At 49.5% G+C, this 16076-nt stretch overlaps 6 protein-coding genes across 6 annotated transcripts; 4 read left to right on the top strand and 2 right to left on the bottom strand.

Annotated features, from left to right (window-relative positions):
• Window positions 1-147: 147 nt before the first annotated feature.
• Window positions 148-2830, top strand: BGW36DRAFT_421348 (putative vacuolar transporter chaperone; the record flags this gene model as incomplete). Its single annotated transcript, XM_046219550.1, has 5 exons — window positions 148-152; window positions 224-674; window positions 727-972; window positions 1019-2351; window positions 2418-2830. The coding sequence occupies 5 exons, from the start codon at window positions 148-150 to the stop codon at window positions 2828-2830; spliced, it is 2448 nt and encodes an 815-aa protein (XP_046077378.1).
• Window positions 2831-3074: 244 nt separating this feature from the next.
• BGW36DRAFT_456353 (putative oligosaccharyl transferase subunit) lies at window positions 3075-5122 on the bottom strand. Its single transcript, XM_046221920.1, has 3 exons — window positions 4621-5122; window positions 3532-4561; window positions 3075-3468 (listed from the first exon to the last, which is right to left on the bottom strand). The coding sequence occupies exons 1-3, from the start codon at window positions 4953-4955 to the stop codon at window positions 3343-3345; spliced, it is 1491 nt and encodes a 496-aa protein (XP_046077377.1). The 5' UTR covers window positions 4956-5122; the 3' UTR covers window positions 3075-3342.
• Window positions 5123-5283: 161 nt separating this feature from the next.
• BGW36DRAFT_421346 (IdgA domain protein) lies at window positions 5284-7967 on the top strand (the record flags this gene model as incomplete). The annotated part of the gene is made up of 7 exons (XM_046219549.1): window positions 5284-5479; window positions 5531-5739; window positions 5785-5884; window positions 5928-5969; window positions 6017-6247; window positions 6307-6607; window positions 6671-7967. The coding sequence occupies 7 exons, from the start codon at window positions 5284-5286 to the stop codon at window positions 7965-7967; spliced, it is 2376 nt and encodes a 791-aa protein (XP_046077376.1).
• A 1555-nt stretch (window positions 7968-9522) lies between these two features.
• Window positions 9523-11606, top strand: BGW36DRAFT_285368 (uncharacterized protein; the record flags this gene model as incomplete). Its single annotated transcript, XM_046210313.1, has 2 exons — window positions 9523-9739; window positions 9826-11606. 2 exons carry the CDS (start codon window positions 9523-9525, stop codon window positions 11604-11606), a joined length of 1998 nt encoding a protein of 665 aa, XP_046077375.1.
• Window positions 11607-11974: 368 nt separating this feature from the next.
• Window positions 11975-13201, top strand: BGW36DRAFT_456350 (riboflavin kinase-domain-containing protein). Its single transcript, XM_046221919.1, has 3 exons — window positions 11975-12260; window positions 12426-12668; window positions 12775-13201. The coding sequence occupies exons 1-3, from the start codon at window positions 12144-12146 to the stop codon at window positions 13105-13107; spliced, it is 693 nt and encodes a 230-aa protein (XP_046077374.1). The 5' UTR covers window positions 11975-12143; the 3' UTR covers window positions 13108-13201.
• A 140-nt stretch (window positions 13202-13341) lies between these two features.
• BGW36DRAFT_286237 (major facilitator superfamily domain-containing protein) lies at window positions 13342-15498 on the bottom strand (the record flags this gene model as incomplete). Its single annotated transcript, XM_046210393.1, has 9 exons — window positions 13342-13408; window positions 13471-13543; window positions 13666-13799; window positions 13855-13966; window positions 14021-14430; window positions 14481-14567; window positions 14627-14659; window positions 14706-15095; window positions 15149-15498. The coding sequence occupies 9 exons, from the start codon at window positions 15496-15498 to the stop codon at window positions 13342-13344; spliced, it is 1656 nt and encodes a 551-aa protein (XP_046077373.1).
• Between the last annotated feature and the right edge of the window lie 578 nt (window positions 15499-16076).

The raw sequence follows: 16076 nt of genomic DNA, 5'->3' as shown, positions 1-16076 counted from the left end.
TTTTCGGCCGTTTCTCTTGTGATGCAACTCGTAATCAGATAACCATCCTGTTGCCTTCAACATTACTGCTTCCGCTCCAGAGACCACGGGAGCAGCTCATACGTCGGGATATCTTTGTCGGCCAATTAACCGCGCCAATTGCCCACAATGAAGTAAGTTTGTAGCCCTGATAAGCTCCTCCCATGCTTCTGCACAGCAACAACAAGCTCACCTTGTGACCCAGGTTCGGCGAGCAGCTCCGCTCGTCCATGATAAAGGACTACATGTGGCACTATATCGCCTATGAAGATCTCAAGAACGCCCTCAAGACCGAATATGTGACAGAACCTACTCCAGCCAACCCAAAGCCAGCTCGACGACCCTGGACAGAAGACGACGAGAAGCGCTTCGTGTCGTTGTTAGAGAGCGAGCTGGACAAGGTGTTTACCTTTCAAAGAATCAAAAGTGAAGAAATCATCCGCCACATCAAGGCCAGCGAGCGCGAGGTCAATGATGTTGTCGGCCGTCTAGAGATTTCCCCTAGTGATACCCGTCGTGCTGCTGACCGGCCAACCGACGAGGATTTCCTGCTTCTGGAAGCCGACCTGAGCGATATTATCGCCGACGTTCATGACCTGGCCAAATTCACGCAATTGAACTATACTGGCTTTCAGAAAATCATCAAGAAACATGACGTAAGTGTGCCGTCGAATGGAGTATTTCAGCTGTGGCTGATGTGTGTGATAGAAACAAACAAGGTGGTACCTCAAACCAGTTTTTGCAGCTCGACTCAACGCCAAGCCTTTTTTCAAAGATAATTACGATGCTTTTGTAGTGAAGTTGTCGCGACTCTATGACCTCGTCAGAACGAAGGGCAATCCAATCCAAGGTGACTCGGCTGCTGGCGGTGGTCAGCAGAACTTCGTCCGCCAGACCACAAAGTACTGGGTACATCCAGACAACATTACAGAACTCAAATTGATTGTTCTCAAGGTGTGTAACTTTACCCTTATTCGTACCATAACTAACATGATTAAAGCATCTTCCTGTACTTGTTTTCAACCCCAGCAAAGAATTTGAAGAAAACGATTCGGCCATCTCCTCGATCTATTACGACAACCCGGAGACATGGGAGCTCTACCAGGGTCGTCTCAAGAAGACTGAAGGTGCAGAAGCCATCCGGCTGAGATGGTATGGAGGAATGGAAAATGATCAGATTTTCGTCGAGCGAAAGACACATCGTGAAGACTGGACAGGTGAAAAGTCAGTCAAGGCGCGTTTCCCAATGAAAGAGAAACACGTGAATGCATACCTCTCTGGCCAAATGAGCGTCAAAGCTGTCTTTGAAAAGATGCGAAAGGAGGGCAAAAAGTCAGAGCAACAGATTGCCGACTGGGAAGCACTGGCCAAGGAAATCCAGTATCGAGTCATCGACCGAGGACTGAAGCCTGTATGCCGCACGTTCTACCACCGAACCGCCTTCCAGCTTCCTGGAGATGCCCGCGTTCGTATTTCCCTGGATACTGAACTCAGCATGATCCGCGAAGACAACTTGGACGGCACGAAACGAGCTGGTGACAACTGGCGCCGCATGGATATCGGCATTGACTGGCCGTTCCCCCAACTCCCTCCCGGCGACATCGACCGTTTTCCCTACGCCGTTCTAGAAGTGAAGCTGCAAACCCAGGCTGGACAGGAACCACCACAATGGATCCGAGACCTCACCGCCAGCCACCTCGTCGAGGCCGTCCCCAAATTCAGCAAATTCATCCACGGCTGCGCTACTCTGTTCCCCGACAAGATCCACCTTCTACCATATTGGTTTCCACAAATGGATGTTGATATCCGCAAACCAGTCACGCACAAATACGGCATTGAACGACCTATCCAAAGCACGAGTATATCCACGACAGACGACCCAGACGACGATGATGATGAATCGGACGAGGAAAACGGGCCTGTGGCTCGTACGAACGGGATCCGCACTGACCACGGCATCAACAACGGGGCTGTCCTCAACTACGGACGCAACGGACTGCTGCAGGAGGCCCCTGGTAACGAACTAGACGTCGAGGAGCGCGTCGGCGCAGACTTCCTTGCCGGCGACGAAGATTACCCCATTTACGACTCCGACGACGAGGACGATTACTCGGACATCCTTGAAGAGGCACGCCGTATCGGAGGCATCTATTACTACCGGACCCTCCTCAGCCAGTACGTCCGCCGCACCGGACACATCACCTGGGAGGTCCTCAAGACCCTAGTCCCCAGACCCATCGCCACGCAAATGCCCGACGAGGGAACCCAAGGCATCACGATTCTCGGAACAGGGAGACGCACAGTAAAACGATTCATTGCCCCCAAAGGCAAACGTAAGCACCACCCCCCCCGCCTCCCTTTCTTCCCACATTGTCACCAAACCAACTAACTGAATATAGGCATCCACGTCCCCATCCGCGTCGAGCCCAAAGTCTACTTCGCGGCCGAACGCACGTTCCTCTCCTGGCTCGAATTCTCCATTCTAATCGGATCAATCGCCGCAACACTGTTAAACTTCAGCAGCGACTACGTCACGTTCGTTTCAGCGTGGATCTTCACCATCATCGCGGCGCTATCTCTACTCTACAGTGCGGTGCTGTACATGTGGCGGGTTGACAAGATCCGGAAACGGCGGGATGTCAAGCGTGTGTATCACGAGAAATTCGGCCCGACGTTTTTGTGTCTGGGACTGTTGGGGGCGGTGTTGGCGAATTTTATTCTCAGGGCGAAACATGGTGGGTTGACGGTGCCGGAAGGACAGGTTGGAGGGGAGATGGGGAATAGCTCTTTGCATCATGGATTAGAGCTATAATTTCGGATACTCTTTTTGGGGGAGAGTGGTTGTGTTGTACATGCATGTGTGGAGGGATTCGATTGTATTTTTGTATATCATTGAACCGAATCACTAGCGGGGTTGGTTTTTATCGTATAAATTAATTATTGACGAGGATGTATCTATGGCTAGGAAAAAATATATATATATATTCATATTCTAGATTGGGAATAACTATTACTGTCGGTATCAATATGTGCAGCCCAGTACTAATTCAAGAAATCAATTGTTCAATGTTTCGTTTCAGTATCGACATTATTTACAGGCTTGATATATTTGAAGTACAGTATTTATCAATGGCTGATTACTTCGAGGAACTGGTACAAAAAAGAAAGCTAAGGTATGGTATTTATGAATTTTTCACTCCATTCCACTACATGTAGCAATAAGGGAAGACTCACACGATTCGAGATAAGGAAATAGAACATATATATAAAACAAGAACTACAGATAAAGTGTATCATTCTATCGGACATTCCTTTTCTGTGGGTTTATCGTTTCCTGATACTCACGTCGAGGGTTCCAAGGAACCATGCAGAAACAAACACAGCGAAGATACCGGCTGTGATGGTGATGGGCTTGCGGAGACCGGCCGCGAAGGGGTAATTGTATGTGATCTGTGGGTGATGTGTCAGTATCTTGAATAATGAAACAAAGAAGAAAAAGAAAGAAGAGCATACCACTAGTTGTGAATCTCTCGCCTCGTCAGACAGGTTGTCAACCGTCAGGGTCAATGCAGCTCGTCCAAGGGTATCCAGGAAGGTGCGGTGAGTCGTTATGTTTGCTGTAAACTGGGACGCATCGGGGAGACCATTGGGGGATTTCCCGTCAAGCAACTCGTAACGAACATCCGTTGCTCCCTCGGGCAAGATGACTCGAACGACTACCTTGTCATATTGAATGCCCTCGGGGTTCTTGGGTCCCTCGATGAACGGAACCTTGAGTGCGTAAGAATCAGAGCCGACCTTGCGGAGGAAAGAGGATAATGCGTTGTTCCAACCGATACGGAAGCTATACTTCCATCCTCCAAAAACGGGATAACGGGGCTTAAGTTCTAAATGAGCTTCGCGACCTGGGTTGCCGGGGCGATAGCGGCTAGTTGATACGTTTCCAACATCGTCGGTGAAGTAAGGATCGACAGAACCAGGTTTCAATGGGTATTTGAGCTCTTTCAATGCAGGCGATGGCAGATGCGTGTTGAATGACAAACGAGCCCAGTCGACACGGTCAAAGTTCTTGGAGAGGTTGGCACCGTCGTTCCGCAACCAGTAGCGCTCCTCAACGGCGAGATTTCCACCCCAGTGAGAGACTTCGAGATCTCTCTCGAGAAGAGAGCTAGCTAGGACAGGCTTGGTGGCCTCGAAGCGGAAAGTGAGGGGGTAGGATGCTTCTGGACCGACCTTGTTGTATGGTCCATATGTGTAGCTGCTTCCTTGTTTCTCAGGGTCGCTTCCAGACTTCAGTTTCGACGTCGTGGTGTATTCTGGGACGTTCGAGCTTGGGAATTTGACCTTGGTTTTCTGGGTTTCGGTTTGGTAGGCAGAGGGGGCGTAGGCATTGGCGTTGTAAACCAAGAACTGCTGATCGACTTGTTCAATGGCCTTAGGAAGAGGGCTCAACGACCCAAGGATGTAGTATGACGTTCCAAGGGTGATTTGTGCAGATGGTGCGAGCGGTTCAGGGAAGGTGACTTTATAGTAGTGCAGGGCGCTGTTCACGCATTGTGGATTAGCGACAGTAGTTGATAACCTGAAAAACCAAACACTCACCTGTCACCCTCAACTCGGGAAGCTGTCACCGGGAAGCTTCCCTTCTCAGGCGACTGCTTGTTCCGCACCTCAAAGCCTCCAATGCTGTCGAACACAGCGGAGGGAAACGATATGTAGTACTCGCTCTGTGATTTCTTGTCCGTATTTTCCACCACCACGTTGACCGATTCACGGGCATAGCCCTTCTCAAGGTTTATGTTTCGGACCAGATTCGTATGCTTGAATACTTGTGGCGGCTTGAAATTGCTAGGCAGAGTAGCTGCGATGCTGGGCTCGGCGGCGCATAGTATGCCGCAGGTGGACAACACCCCAGCGGCGATGCTGATGAACCTCATTGTGACCGCAATGGGTCTTTGTCGGACCGCGTGACGATGCCAATTGTTTCTCTTATTATTTCCGTGGACGCCAGCGACGCAGAAAAAAAGATGGTGGCAGAGAGAAAGTGGATTGACATTGACCGTGGGTGCAGCAGCGTTCTCTTAGGAAGGAGCTTAGGTGGCCCTCCAGCTGCGTTGTACGGCAGCCGCTTCGGCCACTTGGCGCACTCCGCGCCGTGACTCAACACTATCATCAATTGATATACTTCCTGCTGATGTCCATATAACAATTGCTGTTGTATTGTACTATGCCTGGTTGATTGCGTATATACTGTCGTACTCCAGTATGGCAATCTTCAAGACCGCAGCCCGGCTCTGCGCCAGGTCAACAATACATTCTTCTCCTGTCGCCGGGAGACGCATCTCTGGAAAGGCTTCAGACTTTGCCAACAGCAAGTTTTTCCGGGTATCTGAAGAGGTGACGGATGCGATAGCCACAGGGAAACCAGTAGTAGCTCTGGAAACTACCATATATACACATGGTAAGCTTGCTCTGCCACATCCTGCTTGACCACCCATTCATTATCAATTAGGTTTCCCTTACCCCGATAATGTGGCGCTTGCATCGCTTCTGGAGTCTGTGGTTCGTTCTAATGGTGGTGTCCCTGCCACAATTGCCGTCTTCAATGGCGTGGCTCGCGTAGGATTAAACTCGGATGAGATTATCGAGATAGCTGCTACCGCCCAGTCCAAGACTGCGTTGAAGGTCTCGCGGCGTGATCTTGGCTATCTATGTGGATTGGTATGTATATTGAAGGCATGGTAATTACAGTGCTAAACTGAATAGGGACTTTCGGGCAAGCCTATTCATGGCGGCACCACTATTGCAGGAACCATGATACTTGCCCATCTGGCTGGTATCAAAGTCTTTGGCACTGGTGGCCTGGGTATGTGCATTCCAAACACTACGATGCAAACTAATATCAATAGGTGGCGTGCACCGTGGAGGAGAAGTTTCAATGGACATATCAGGTAATAAATGCACTGGCTATCAAGACTTTGTTGCTAAGGTACATTAGCCGATTTAACGGAACTCGGACGAACTCCGGTCGCTGTAATCAGCTCTGGATGCAAAAGCTTCCTAGACCTTCCCCGGACACTTGAATACCTTGAGACTGAAGGGGTTCTTGTAGGCACCTTTGCTGATGGCCGGAAGGGCAACGTTGATTTTCCAGCTTTCTGGACACGAGACAGTGGTGTGCGCAGCCCGAAGGTGATAGAAAATGAATATGATGCAGCAGCAATTATATGTAAGATTACAGACGTATCCGTATCTGAATCATAAAAATGCAACGCTAACTCAGTTTAGATGCTCAAAACCAGCTGGGAATATCATCTGGAATTCATTTCGCGAACCCTGTGCCGGAAGAATATTCTGTTCCAAAGGCTGAAATGGACAAAGTCATTGATGAGGCAGTAAGATTGGCAGAGGTCCAAGGGTTCCAAGGGAGCGATAATACGCCTTTCGTCCTTGCTAAGATCAAAGAATTAAGTGGTGGCTCGAGCATTTCTGCAAATCGAGCACTTATCGAGTCGAACGTGACTCGCGCAACGAAGGTAGCGGTGGAATTAGCAAAGCTGGAACAGACAGGTGGAGGGCTAGTCGATCGGTGAGCTACGTCAGCTCTTACCGCAGGAGGCTCTGCTGATGGTTCTTGTATCTACTCGCACAGGTTAAAGCCGGTAGACTCTACTCCAACATACACAGAGATTAAAACAAATTCCACGCTCAGGAACATCAAGAAAGCAGATGTCTTAGTAGCTGGCTCTCTTGCTATCGATTTTTCATGTGATTTTGCTCCTATCGGCGATCGCAGCAAGGATTTTTCCCCTGCTCAGCATACATCCAATCCGGCTACGATTGGACAGAGCTTGGGTGGCGTCGGACACAACGTTGCTATTGCTGCTAGCTACGCGGGGAGTACGACCGTGTTTTGCAGTGTAGTCGCGGACGACTTGAGTGGCAAGGCAGCTCTTGCTGCACTGGAAAATGAGCAGTTAAGCACTGAGGGTGTTCAGGCATTATCCCCTTCACAAGGGGTAAGAACAGCTCAGTATGTTGCTGTTAACGATGCGAAAAAGGATCTATTTGTAGCGATGGCAGATATGGGCATTATGGAGCTTCCAGAGAGCAGCCTCAACTTTGATGGCTTCTGGGAGCCTCTACTTGCACGGATGCAACCCAACTGGGTTGTTCTGGATGCAAACTGGAGCTCTGATGTGCTCAACAAATGGGCTCTATCAGCCAGGAAAGTCAATTCTCGTGTTGCTTTTGAGCCTGTATCAACTGCCAAAGCGACAAGGCTATTCAAGAACAAAGCAGGCGAAACTCCTGTGATTGGGCCTTTTGACACGATTCCCTCTCACAAAATCGACCTCGCCGCACCAAACGGCCTGGAATTGACGTCGATGTATTCGGCGGCACGTGCAAGTGGGTTGTTTGACAGCCCTGAATGGTGGAAGATCATCAATAGTCTCAACCTGTCCAGTGTTGGGTCTCGTGATTTGCTCGTTTCTGTCACATCAGCGGCATTAGTAGATGCTGGCATCCCTCAACAAAGCATCCAACTGCTTCCATTCCTTCCGTGTCTTTTGACCAAGCTCGGCCATCAGGGGGTCTTGCTGACACAGCTTCTTCCGCGCGATGACCCTCGATTGACATCCCCGGACACAGCGCGATATATCATATCACGAGCAGACAGTGACGATGCATCGGTGGGCGGGGTGTATATGCGGTTGTTCCCACCAGACACGGTACTGTCTGAGCAGGAGGTTGTGAGTGTGAATGGAGCAGGCGACACGCTGCTCGGGGTGGTCATTGCAGGCCTCGCAAGACCCTACGAGAAGAACAAGTCAAAGACACTCGAGGAAATCATCCCCGTTGCGCAACAAGCTAGCCTACGAACATTGCAAAGCATGGACAGCGTCAGCCCCAGCATCAAAGACTTGGCACGGCTGCTCGAAGCCTAGACTAGTTAGCCAGCTGATCTGTATAGCATGTAATAATGTAAGAGACCAGCAGCAACTAGTAAGCAGGACTAAGCACAGTGCATCCAGCTAGGCTGGTATACAGGCTGTTAGGGTTTGCAGCCTTCCGATTCAGGCAACAAAAGGTCGACTCGGGAAAAACCGGAACGGCTAGTCTAGGCCAAAGCAATGAAACAATTAATTAGTAGTCAAGACTCCAGACCATCATAATAGCTACTGATATTATATCAAGGGACGCGGCGTCGTGCTTAAAGCCTACTGTCAACTACGCACGTATACTCGTCCCGAGGCTATGATCGAGGCCTCGGAATGACATCTGAATTTGCAGGACAGCAGCATCGAGCGTCTGGCTGTTCCATTTGAAGGCTGTTATAGCAGAGCCAACCTCGGCTGTGTCCGGAGTCTATAATTTACATGATTTCTTGGTTTGAGCAGCCATGATGTCGCTCCCTTTCCCCGCGCACACTCCAGTATTATTATCGTTGGAGGTATGGAGTGAGGACAAGTAAATTATAATAGACTTTGTTCTAGCGGCGCGCAGGCCAATGACAGCGGGCCGTTTGGCAATAAGTCCCCTCCCCCGTGCTAGTTGAGGCATTTTATAATATTTTATTACTAGTAAGTTGGAGGTCGTAACTTGCAACCGGGTCATGCGTGACAGCTTGCCTATTTCATTGATTATCGAGAATCGCGTTGCAGCCAAGCCTGCCATGCCTGCCCTGCCATGTTTGCATGCAGGAAACATTCTTGCATACATGCCTGTAGCACGGTCCGCCACATGGAAAGTCACGTCTGAAACAAGGGTCTTTAATTATAGGGATTCAATTACATGGAATATTAATGTTAATGTTAAACAGTAAATAATTAGGAATAAATATCGTACTGATGGACTTGTCAGAAACACCTGTGGGGGGCACTGGATACGTAACCTAAAGGGTGCTGTAATAGTAATACCCCCGCAGCACACCAGCCCTGCCGCGCCCCGTTTGGCCGGGCTCAGTTTGCATCGCGAATTTGCTTCTCTTCTCTCCCCGCCAGCTCTGGTTCTGTTGTGTTCTCTCTCTCGCGTTCCCTCTCGCGTTCCCTCTCACCCTCACGTCTTCGATCATTGTCAATCTCTGCTCTCCCATCTCGACTCACTGCCCAATCCGCCACCTCGGCTACGTCGTCATTGCGAATCGGCTAACCAGCCGTCGGCCCGGATCCTACGCCGAGTGTCCCATGTCCTGCGCGTTTGCAGTTCACTGAATAGCGCTTGAAGATCGAATACGCCATAACATTAATACACCTCCTCTGAACCAACTCCCCTCCACCGTGCGACATCAGTCCAGTCGCCCTTTGTCGCCCGCTCCGCTCTCTTTGGATGATCGAGACACTGGGGGCTGGGAACCCGGTGCGCTGGTACGAGAACCGCCCGTATTCCCAGCGATCATAGCGCCTCTTCTCGACCCCGACTAGGCTGTTCGAGGCTGTCTTAGAGTATATATAATTCGGACACCTGGCTGCGCGTGTAACTGTCCGTGGCAGTCGAAAGAGTATGACCGAGAACGACAAGGACGATTTGCGATCCGCCACGGATCACAGTGAGCATGAATCCGGCGACGTCGAGACGAACGGATCGAGCGGCGTGAAGATGGCGAATGGCGCTCAGAACGGGAAAAAGTCGGCTTCTAATTCAAAAGACCCCTCGAGACCGAGGAGGAAGAAAGCGCGCAGAGCGTGTTTCGCCTGCCAGCGCGCTCATTTAACTTGCGGTATGCCAACTCTTGACTTTTAGAAATATATACTCGGCGTCTTTATCTACAGTTCAACTTACGGGCCATCTTACTAATCTTTGTAGGTGATGAACGGCCTTGCCAGCGCTGCATAAAGCGCGGTTTGCAAGATGCATGTCATGATGGAGTGCGGAAAAAGGCAAAGTACTTGCACGATGCTCCAGATGGCGCTCTCATGCCGGGTGCCGAGAAAGAGTTTTACAATCAAGGGAATGCTGTTCGCAAAAACAGCGTCGGTAACACGCTCGCGCAAGAAGCGCAGCAGACCGTCGATAATACTAACAATAACGGCAACAATTTTTATACGCCGTCCACGGCTTCTTACAATACCTTTGAGACAAATAAGACGCAAAATCCAATGCTTACAGACACTCCAATAAATGCAGGCGCTTTCACTGCTACTCCGGTGTCGCCTACATTTAGCATGTCGACTGCGTCGGCAATGCCCTCCATCTCTCAACAGGGGAATGAAATCCCACCAGGGACAGCAGCAGGTCAGAATTCGTTTGGGGCTTTCTTTGACCCCAGTGACCCGGCTCTGTTCAACTTCGATCTCGCCAGTATGAATTTCGGCAACCGATATGGCGCTTTAGAATTCAGCATGCTAGGACACATGGCTACCGGTGCTGGAGACACGCCACCAAGCGATAATGGAGCTCAGCGGGGTTCAATAAGCCAGCGCAGTGGCTCTCAGCAATTTGGCACGCCTGCACCGGGGACATTCACTGATAGCCCAAACCAGCAGACCTTTATGTTCGGAGACTCGATTCTGAATGAGTGGCCGAACGGACAAAACCCGAATCGGGTGAACGTTGGTAGCCTCTACGGACAGGCTGGAATGCACCTGTTACAGCAAGACGTACCTCACGCGTTTGCCATTGGATCGGGCAATTTCGCCAGTTCGCCGTCAACGACGAGCCCGCATATGACAAACACCACTACTACCTATGACGACTCACCAATGAAGACAAAACCCGTCATATCCACGCCGCACTTGCGGCATCAAAGTCTGCACAATACTAAGAGACGCCAGCGTGAGCCGTCTGCGATATACGAAAGCGTCAAGGAGCCGTATTCCTATACCAGCGGATTCCATAAATTGACTGCGTTTATCCAAAGACGGTTCTCGCCGCAAAAGACACTACGGATTGCAAAAGCATTGGCGTCAATCCGCCCATCGTTCATTGCTACCACGAAAACCCTCAATCGGGACGATCTCATTTTCATGGAGAAATGCTTCCAACGGACGCTCTGGGAATACGAAGATTTCATCAATGCCTGCGGAACCCCGACTATCGTCTGTCGGCGAACCGGCGAAGTAGCTGCTGTGGGCAAGGAGTTTAGTATTCTGACCGGGTGGAAGAAGGAAGTGTTGCTCGGCAAAGAAGCGAATCTGAACGTCAACACCGGTAGCAGCGGCAGTCAATCAGAGACGCCGTCGCGCGGCAGCTACACGCCTCGGTTCCCTGGCCAGGACGCTGCGCCGTCGCCGGTGTTTTTGGCTGAGCTGCTAGACGATGACAGCGTCATTGCTTTCTACGAGGATTTTGCGAGACTGGCATTTGGCGATTCCAGAGGTAGTGTTATGAATACCTGCAAACTGCTTAAATACAAGACCAAAGAAGACACAGAGCTCCTCAAATTAGATGACGGAAGATGGAACACGCATGTTGCCAAGGGCGGCATCGTCGGCGAGGCCGGGATGAACCGACTAGGGTTTAAAGATGGTCGGGTTGAATGCAGTTATTGCTGGACTGTGAAACGAGATGTTTTCGATATACCGATGCTGATTGTTATGAATGTGAGGACACACCCTCTTACTATAAACCACACAATGACAAACTAACAAGGACATAGTTTCTGCCGCACATTTGATATTGCGTTTTCCGTTCATTTTGTTTTATTTATGTCCTTCTGGACCCAAAAAGTGCTATATTATGATACCATGGTTGTGTCGTTGGGACAGGCTTTTTTACGGCGTACAGGGCGGGTCTGTTTGTAGATCTGAGACGATCTTGTTTATGCTTATTTTGTTTTTACATGTAAATTCTTGTGATCTCGTGTACATATATCGGTTACATAGTCCAGACCTAGTTAATACTGACTGCGTACGAGAATTCACCTAATATCCGCATTCAGGAAAGCTGTAATCAGATTACACCGATACCCCCCCCCAAACTTACGCACTTGCGTATGTGTAAGCCGAACCTCCACCATCCATGTGCCCCGCTAGCAGCGGCGTATCATTTGTAATTTAACATTTGATAGAACTCTACTGTATCCCGCCACCTACCACCTCTTTTTCGCTCAACATACGTCTAACATACGAGGGAAAGAATAGACTAAGCCCAGCTCGACAATTGAATACCTTTTCTCAAAGAAAATGCGCCCAGACGGCCCTCGAGATCCCGTCGCGGGGCCTGACAGTGGTCCCGAGGCGCCGTATCCAATTCGATTGTCGGGCCCGGTTATCAAGGGATTTGGAAGGGGGAGTAAAGAGGTGTGTATTAGTCTGTCTTTTGATTATTGTTATTCATATTCATTCATATCTGGTGTTGTGGGCGAGGCTGGGTGACACATCTACCCCAACCAAATACCTCACCCACACAAAGCATCCATACATCTAAATGTTAGTATAGAATAGAATTAAACTGACAGGTCTCAGCTCGGCATCCCCACGGCCAACATCCCACCCGATGGGCTCTCGGCCTATCCATCTCTGCCTACAGGCGTCTACTACGGCGTCATCACTCTCGACCCAGCACGCTTCATCTACAATACAGATGAATCCACGGGACAGGCGATACCCTCCGACGCCGCAGCAGCATCCTCTGTTCCAGCGACCATTCTCCCTGCGGTGCTAAGTATAGGCTACAACCCGTTTTACAAAAACGAGGTTAAATCCATCGTAGGGCTCCTCCTCCTCCTCCTCCTCCTCCTCCTCCTCCTCACTCACTCACTCAATCATACACACACACATATATATATAAGATGTGTGCTAAAACTGATTGTAGGAAATCCACATCATGCCTCCCCTCTCTTCCCCCAGTCCGACCTCCCTCCCCGTCAACTCCTCTGACCCCCTTAGCCCATCTACCCAGTTCTACAAACTCCCGGACTTCTACTCCACCACGCTCAAGCTACTCATCCTCGGCTATATTCGGCCGGAATACGACTATGTCTCGCTAGAGGCGCTAGTGGAGGATATCAGGATTGATTGTGAGGTTGCGCGTCAGAGCTTACGGAGACCGGCGTATGCGCGGTATTTGGCGGATGAGAAAGAAGAGAAAAAGGAGGATGGGGAGGATAGGGTGGAGGAGGAGAGGGCGTGGTTGAGAATCTTTTGAGTAGCCGCTACCTACATAGATAAATGTTATTTACGCGGGCCGCATTGTAAGGGGTTAGAGTTAGAGTAGATTTTGTGTTAAAAAAGAAATTGATGAAGTTTTGTATTGAATATACATTAGTTAGGCTATTCTATTTTTGTGCTGTGTTTATATTCTATCATGTCGCTAGGTGTTAATGCAGTCAATCGATCTATATACTAATCATTTCCCCATCTATGTGCTGAGTCTTGGCGGTTATGTGAAGGATGTCGCGAATTTACTCTTCTTGCGGATATCCTTGCCGTATCGGAAGAAGATATACCTGACAGGAGTGTCAGCACACACATTACTTATCTGAATGAATGGGAAATGATAGAAACTCACGGAAATGGAAGCATTAGCAGTGTCAGAAATGCCAGCAAGGATGACGCCCAGTGTATGCCAAGCCGGTCGTACACTTTATACCAATTAGCTCAACGGTCGTGATATCCCGCAACGTGGTCGCCACGTGGGCGGGGTCTTTTTTTTTTTTTCTTATTTCAAAGACCCGTCAGAATCAGGATCGAAGTGTAGACTTACTTTGTGTTCCAAACAGTGGGAATACACCGCCGAAAGTAGACCGCGCAAAGCTGTTGGCTGCGAGTGCACTTGCCGCAAATTCTGGGTAGGCGTCGACGAGGAAAGTAAATATACCGGAGTAGACGAGTACGACTCTGACCGTAACATTAGCACCTATCGTAAAATGAATATGGCTGGCTCAATGCGTACCCTGCCCCGAAAAAGGCCGTTCCGACGACACATACAATCCAGTGTACATGCGGGTACGTGGTCCATGCGAACATGAAGATGCCAACCGTCACAAAAGGCGCGCCGCCGATTGCTATTCTGTCAGTTTGGACTTCTCAGCATTCTAGATAGGAAAACTTGAGCATACCTGGTGGAAGACGCCATTCGGGCATGGCTTCTCCTTTTTCACCCACCGCCTTCATGTGATTACTTTCCAAACGGCGGTAATTTCTGCGCCATAAAGGATCGGATAAGATTGCACAGATCATTCCAACCAGAATTCCCAGAAACGAAGCTCCCGTTTGCCACTGGTTGAAGTCATACACTGTGGAGAAGACCATGTTGAATGCGCCGAAGAAAAGGTACAGAATACCCAGCAATATCGCGGAGTATACGCATAGACACGCACACATTGGCTCCAGAGTAAGAAGAAGCATTGGTCGGTAGCATGAGCGGAGAACGGTTTCGACGACGGATTTTTTCATCTTTTCTAAAGGCGCGATGTATCTGTTGTCACCGGTTTCTTGACGCAGCCTAGCTGCTTTGCGTTTCAAGAGTCTGAATGGTATTAGCATAAAATCGAATTCGTTTGAATTGGGGTTACTTACACAGGGTGATAGGTCTCGGGGACGAAGAAGAATAAGATTGCCAATTGGACGCCTGCCCATATAAGCAAGGTATAAAATGTCCATCGCCTGGGAACCAGCGAATTAGTTTATTGATATCAATATCAATCATGAGAAGGGCCGCTCACCAAGTTGTATACTGATTTATAAAACCACCCACCCTACACGAGTCAGCAAATGTAAGATCCCAGAAAGGAAGCTTCTTACAAAGGACCAATTTCAGGCCCTAAAAACGGACTTGCTGTGTAGAGCATCATTGGCGCCGCCAGTTCATGACGATTGAACATATCACCCACTGTCCCTCCGGCAACACTCAAAAATGCCGCTCCCGAAAGACCGCTGAAGAAACGCACAACAAGCATGGTCTGGATGTTTTGCGCCACGGCACATGGAATCATCCAGATGACGAAGAAGGTAAACGAAACGAGGTATATCCTCCGACGACCGTAGAATTCTGACAGCGGAGCCAGGAACAGTGGCCCAATTCCGAGACCAAAAATATACGTCGTCAACCCGACCGTCGCGACCTCATTCGAGCACCCGAATTCTTTGGTAATTTGCTTATAGGTCATCACATACATGGACGAAGTACAGGTGCTGTAATCAATCAGTTTCCCTGCTAGCTCTATATCTAGTTGCATCCAACTTACACGCAAATCGAGCCGAGAGCGATAAAAACAGTAATAAGCCATCTCCTACCCCAAGACATGTTCCTTGGGTTTTCCGGGTCGTTCTCGTCCCATTTCACCACGATTTCGGTATCAGAGGCCGCAACTCCGTTCCCTGGCTTTTCGGTTTGTTCATTCTCGTTCTCATCATCATCCCCCCCTGCAACACTATAACCGTCGTTCAGTGACCACGACCTCTCGATAATCGTAGATCCACGCGAGGCTGTCTTAGAGATCGGCCGTGGTCTTTCTTGATCGTGGTCTTCGGTAGTAATAGGCGCGTAAGTGGGAGCATTTTCTGTAGAATGCGAGGCACTATCTATGCTTTCCATCTTCTCTATCTCGACGCTTTCTCGATCGGCGCTCACCATTGTTGTGAATAGAAAGTTAAACAAAGACTGGTGGCCACGACTTGTTCTCTCAGCGTCGAATAGCGGATTACAGACGCATCTGCGTTCCCGGTGGTATAAATATTTTGAACATTCGTCGATCAGGCAGCCCGTTGCTTTATAAACTTTAGCATGTGGATCTAGCCCAAGCCCGGATCTCGACTTTCCGCCCAGAGGAGTTAGGAGTTAGGAGCTGGCGTGCTTGTGGTGTGCCATTAGTGGCGGCCCTAGGTAAAGGATGCGGAGTTTCCGGACGACTGCCAAATTGGCCGAAAAAATCATAGTGGTTAGCCGTGATTGTTCGGCAATTGGACGATCAGCAGCTTGACATGATGCCGCACGGCAAACCGGCAACAAAGCCGAGCAATACCTCCGACTAAATCCTGCCAACCCGTCAATCGGTCAATCTGTTCTGTCAATTGGTCAATCTATCTCTTTTCTTCTTTTTTTCACTGTTTGGTACGTCATGAGAATTGATCGCAGTTTACTCTTTGCAGCCATTATCGGATATACGGTCTTGT

Source organism: Talaromyces proteolyticus, assembly GCF_021365285.1.
Source record: "Talaromyces proteolyticus strain PMI_201 chromosome Unknown BGW36scaffold_1, whole genome shotgun sequence".
NCBI lineage: Eukaryota > Fungi > Ascomycota > Eurotiomycetes > Eurotiales > Trichocomaceae > Talaromyces > Talaromyces proteolyticus.
Note: the sequence above shows the minus strand (reverse complement) of the source record. Positions and strands in the feature narration are given on the sequence as shown.

Coding starts and splice junctions, on each gene's coding strand:
- BGW36DRAFT_456353 (XM_046221920.1), bottom strand. CDS start 4,955: ATGAGGTTCATCAGCATCGCCGCTGGGGTGTTGTCCACCTGCGGCATA. Junction 4,562..4,620: donor TCCCGAGTTGAGGGTGACAG/GTGAGTGTTTGG, acceptor ATGCGTGAACAG/CGCCCTGCACTACTATAAAG. Junction 3,469..3,531: donor CGAGAGATTCACAACTAGTG/GTATGCTCTTCT, acceptor CATCACCCACAG/ATCACATACAATTACCCCTT.
- BGW36DRAFT_456350 (XM_046221919.1), top strand. CDS start 12,144: ATGCGCCCAGACGGCCCTCGAGATCCCGTCGCGGGGCCTGACAGTGGT. Junction 12,261..12,425: donor TTGGAAGGGGGAGTAAAGAG/GTGTGTATTAGT, acceptor GACAGGTCTCAG/CTCGGCATCCCCACGGCCAA. Junction 12,669..12,774: donor AAAACGAGGTTAAATCCATC/GTAGGGCTCCTC, acceptor AACTGATTGTAG/GAAATCCACATCATGCCTCC.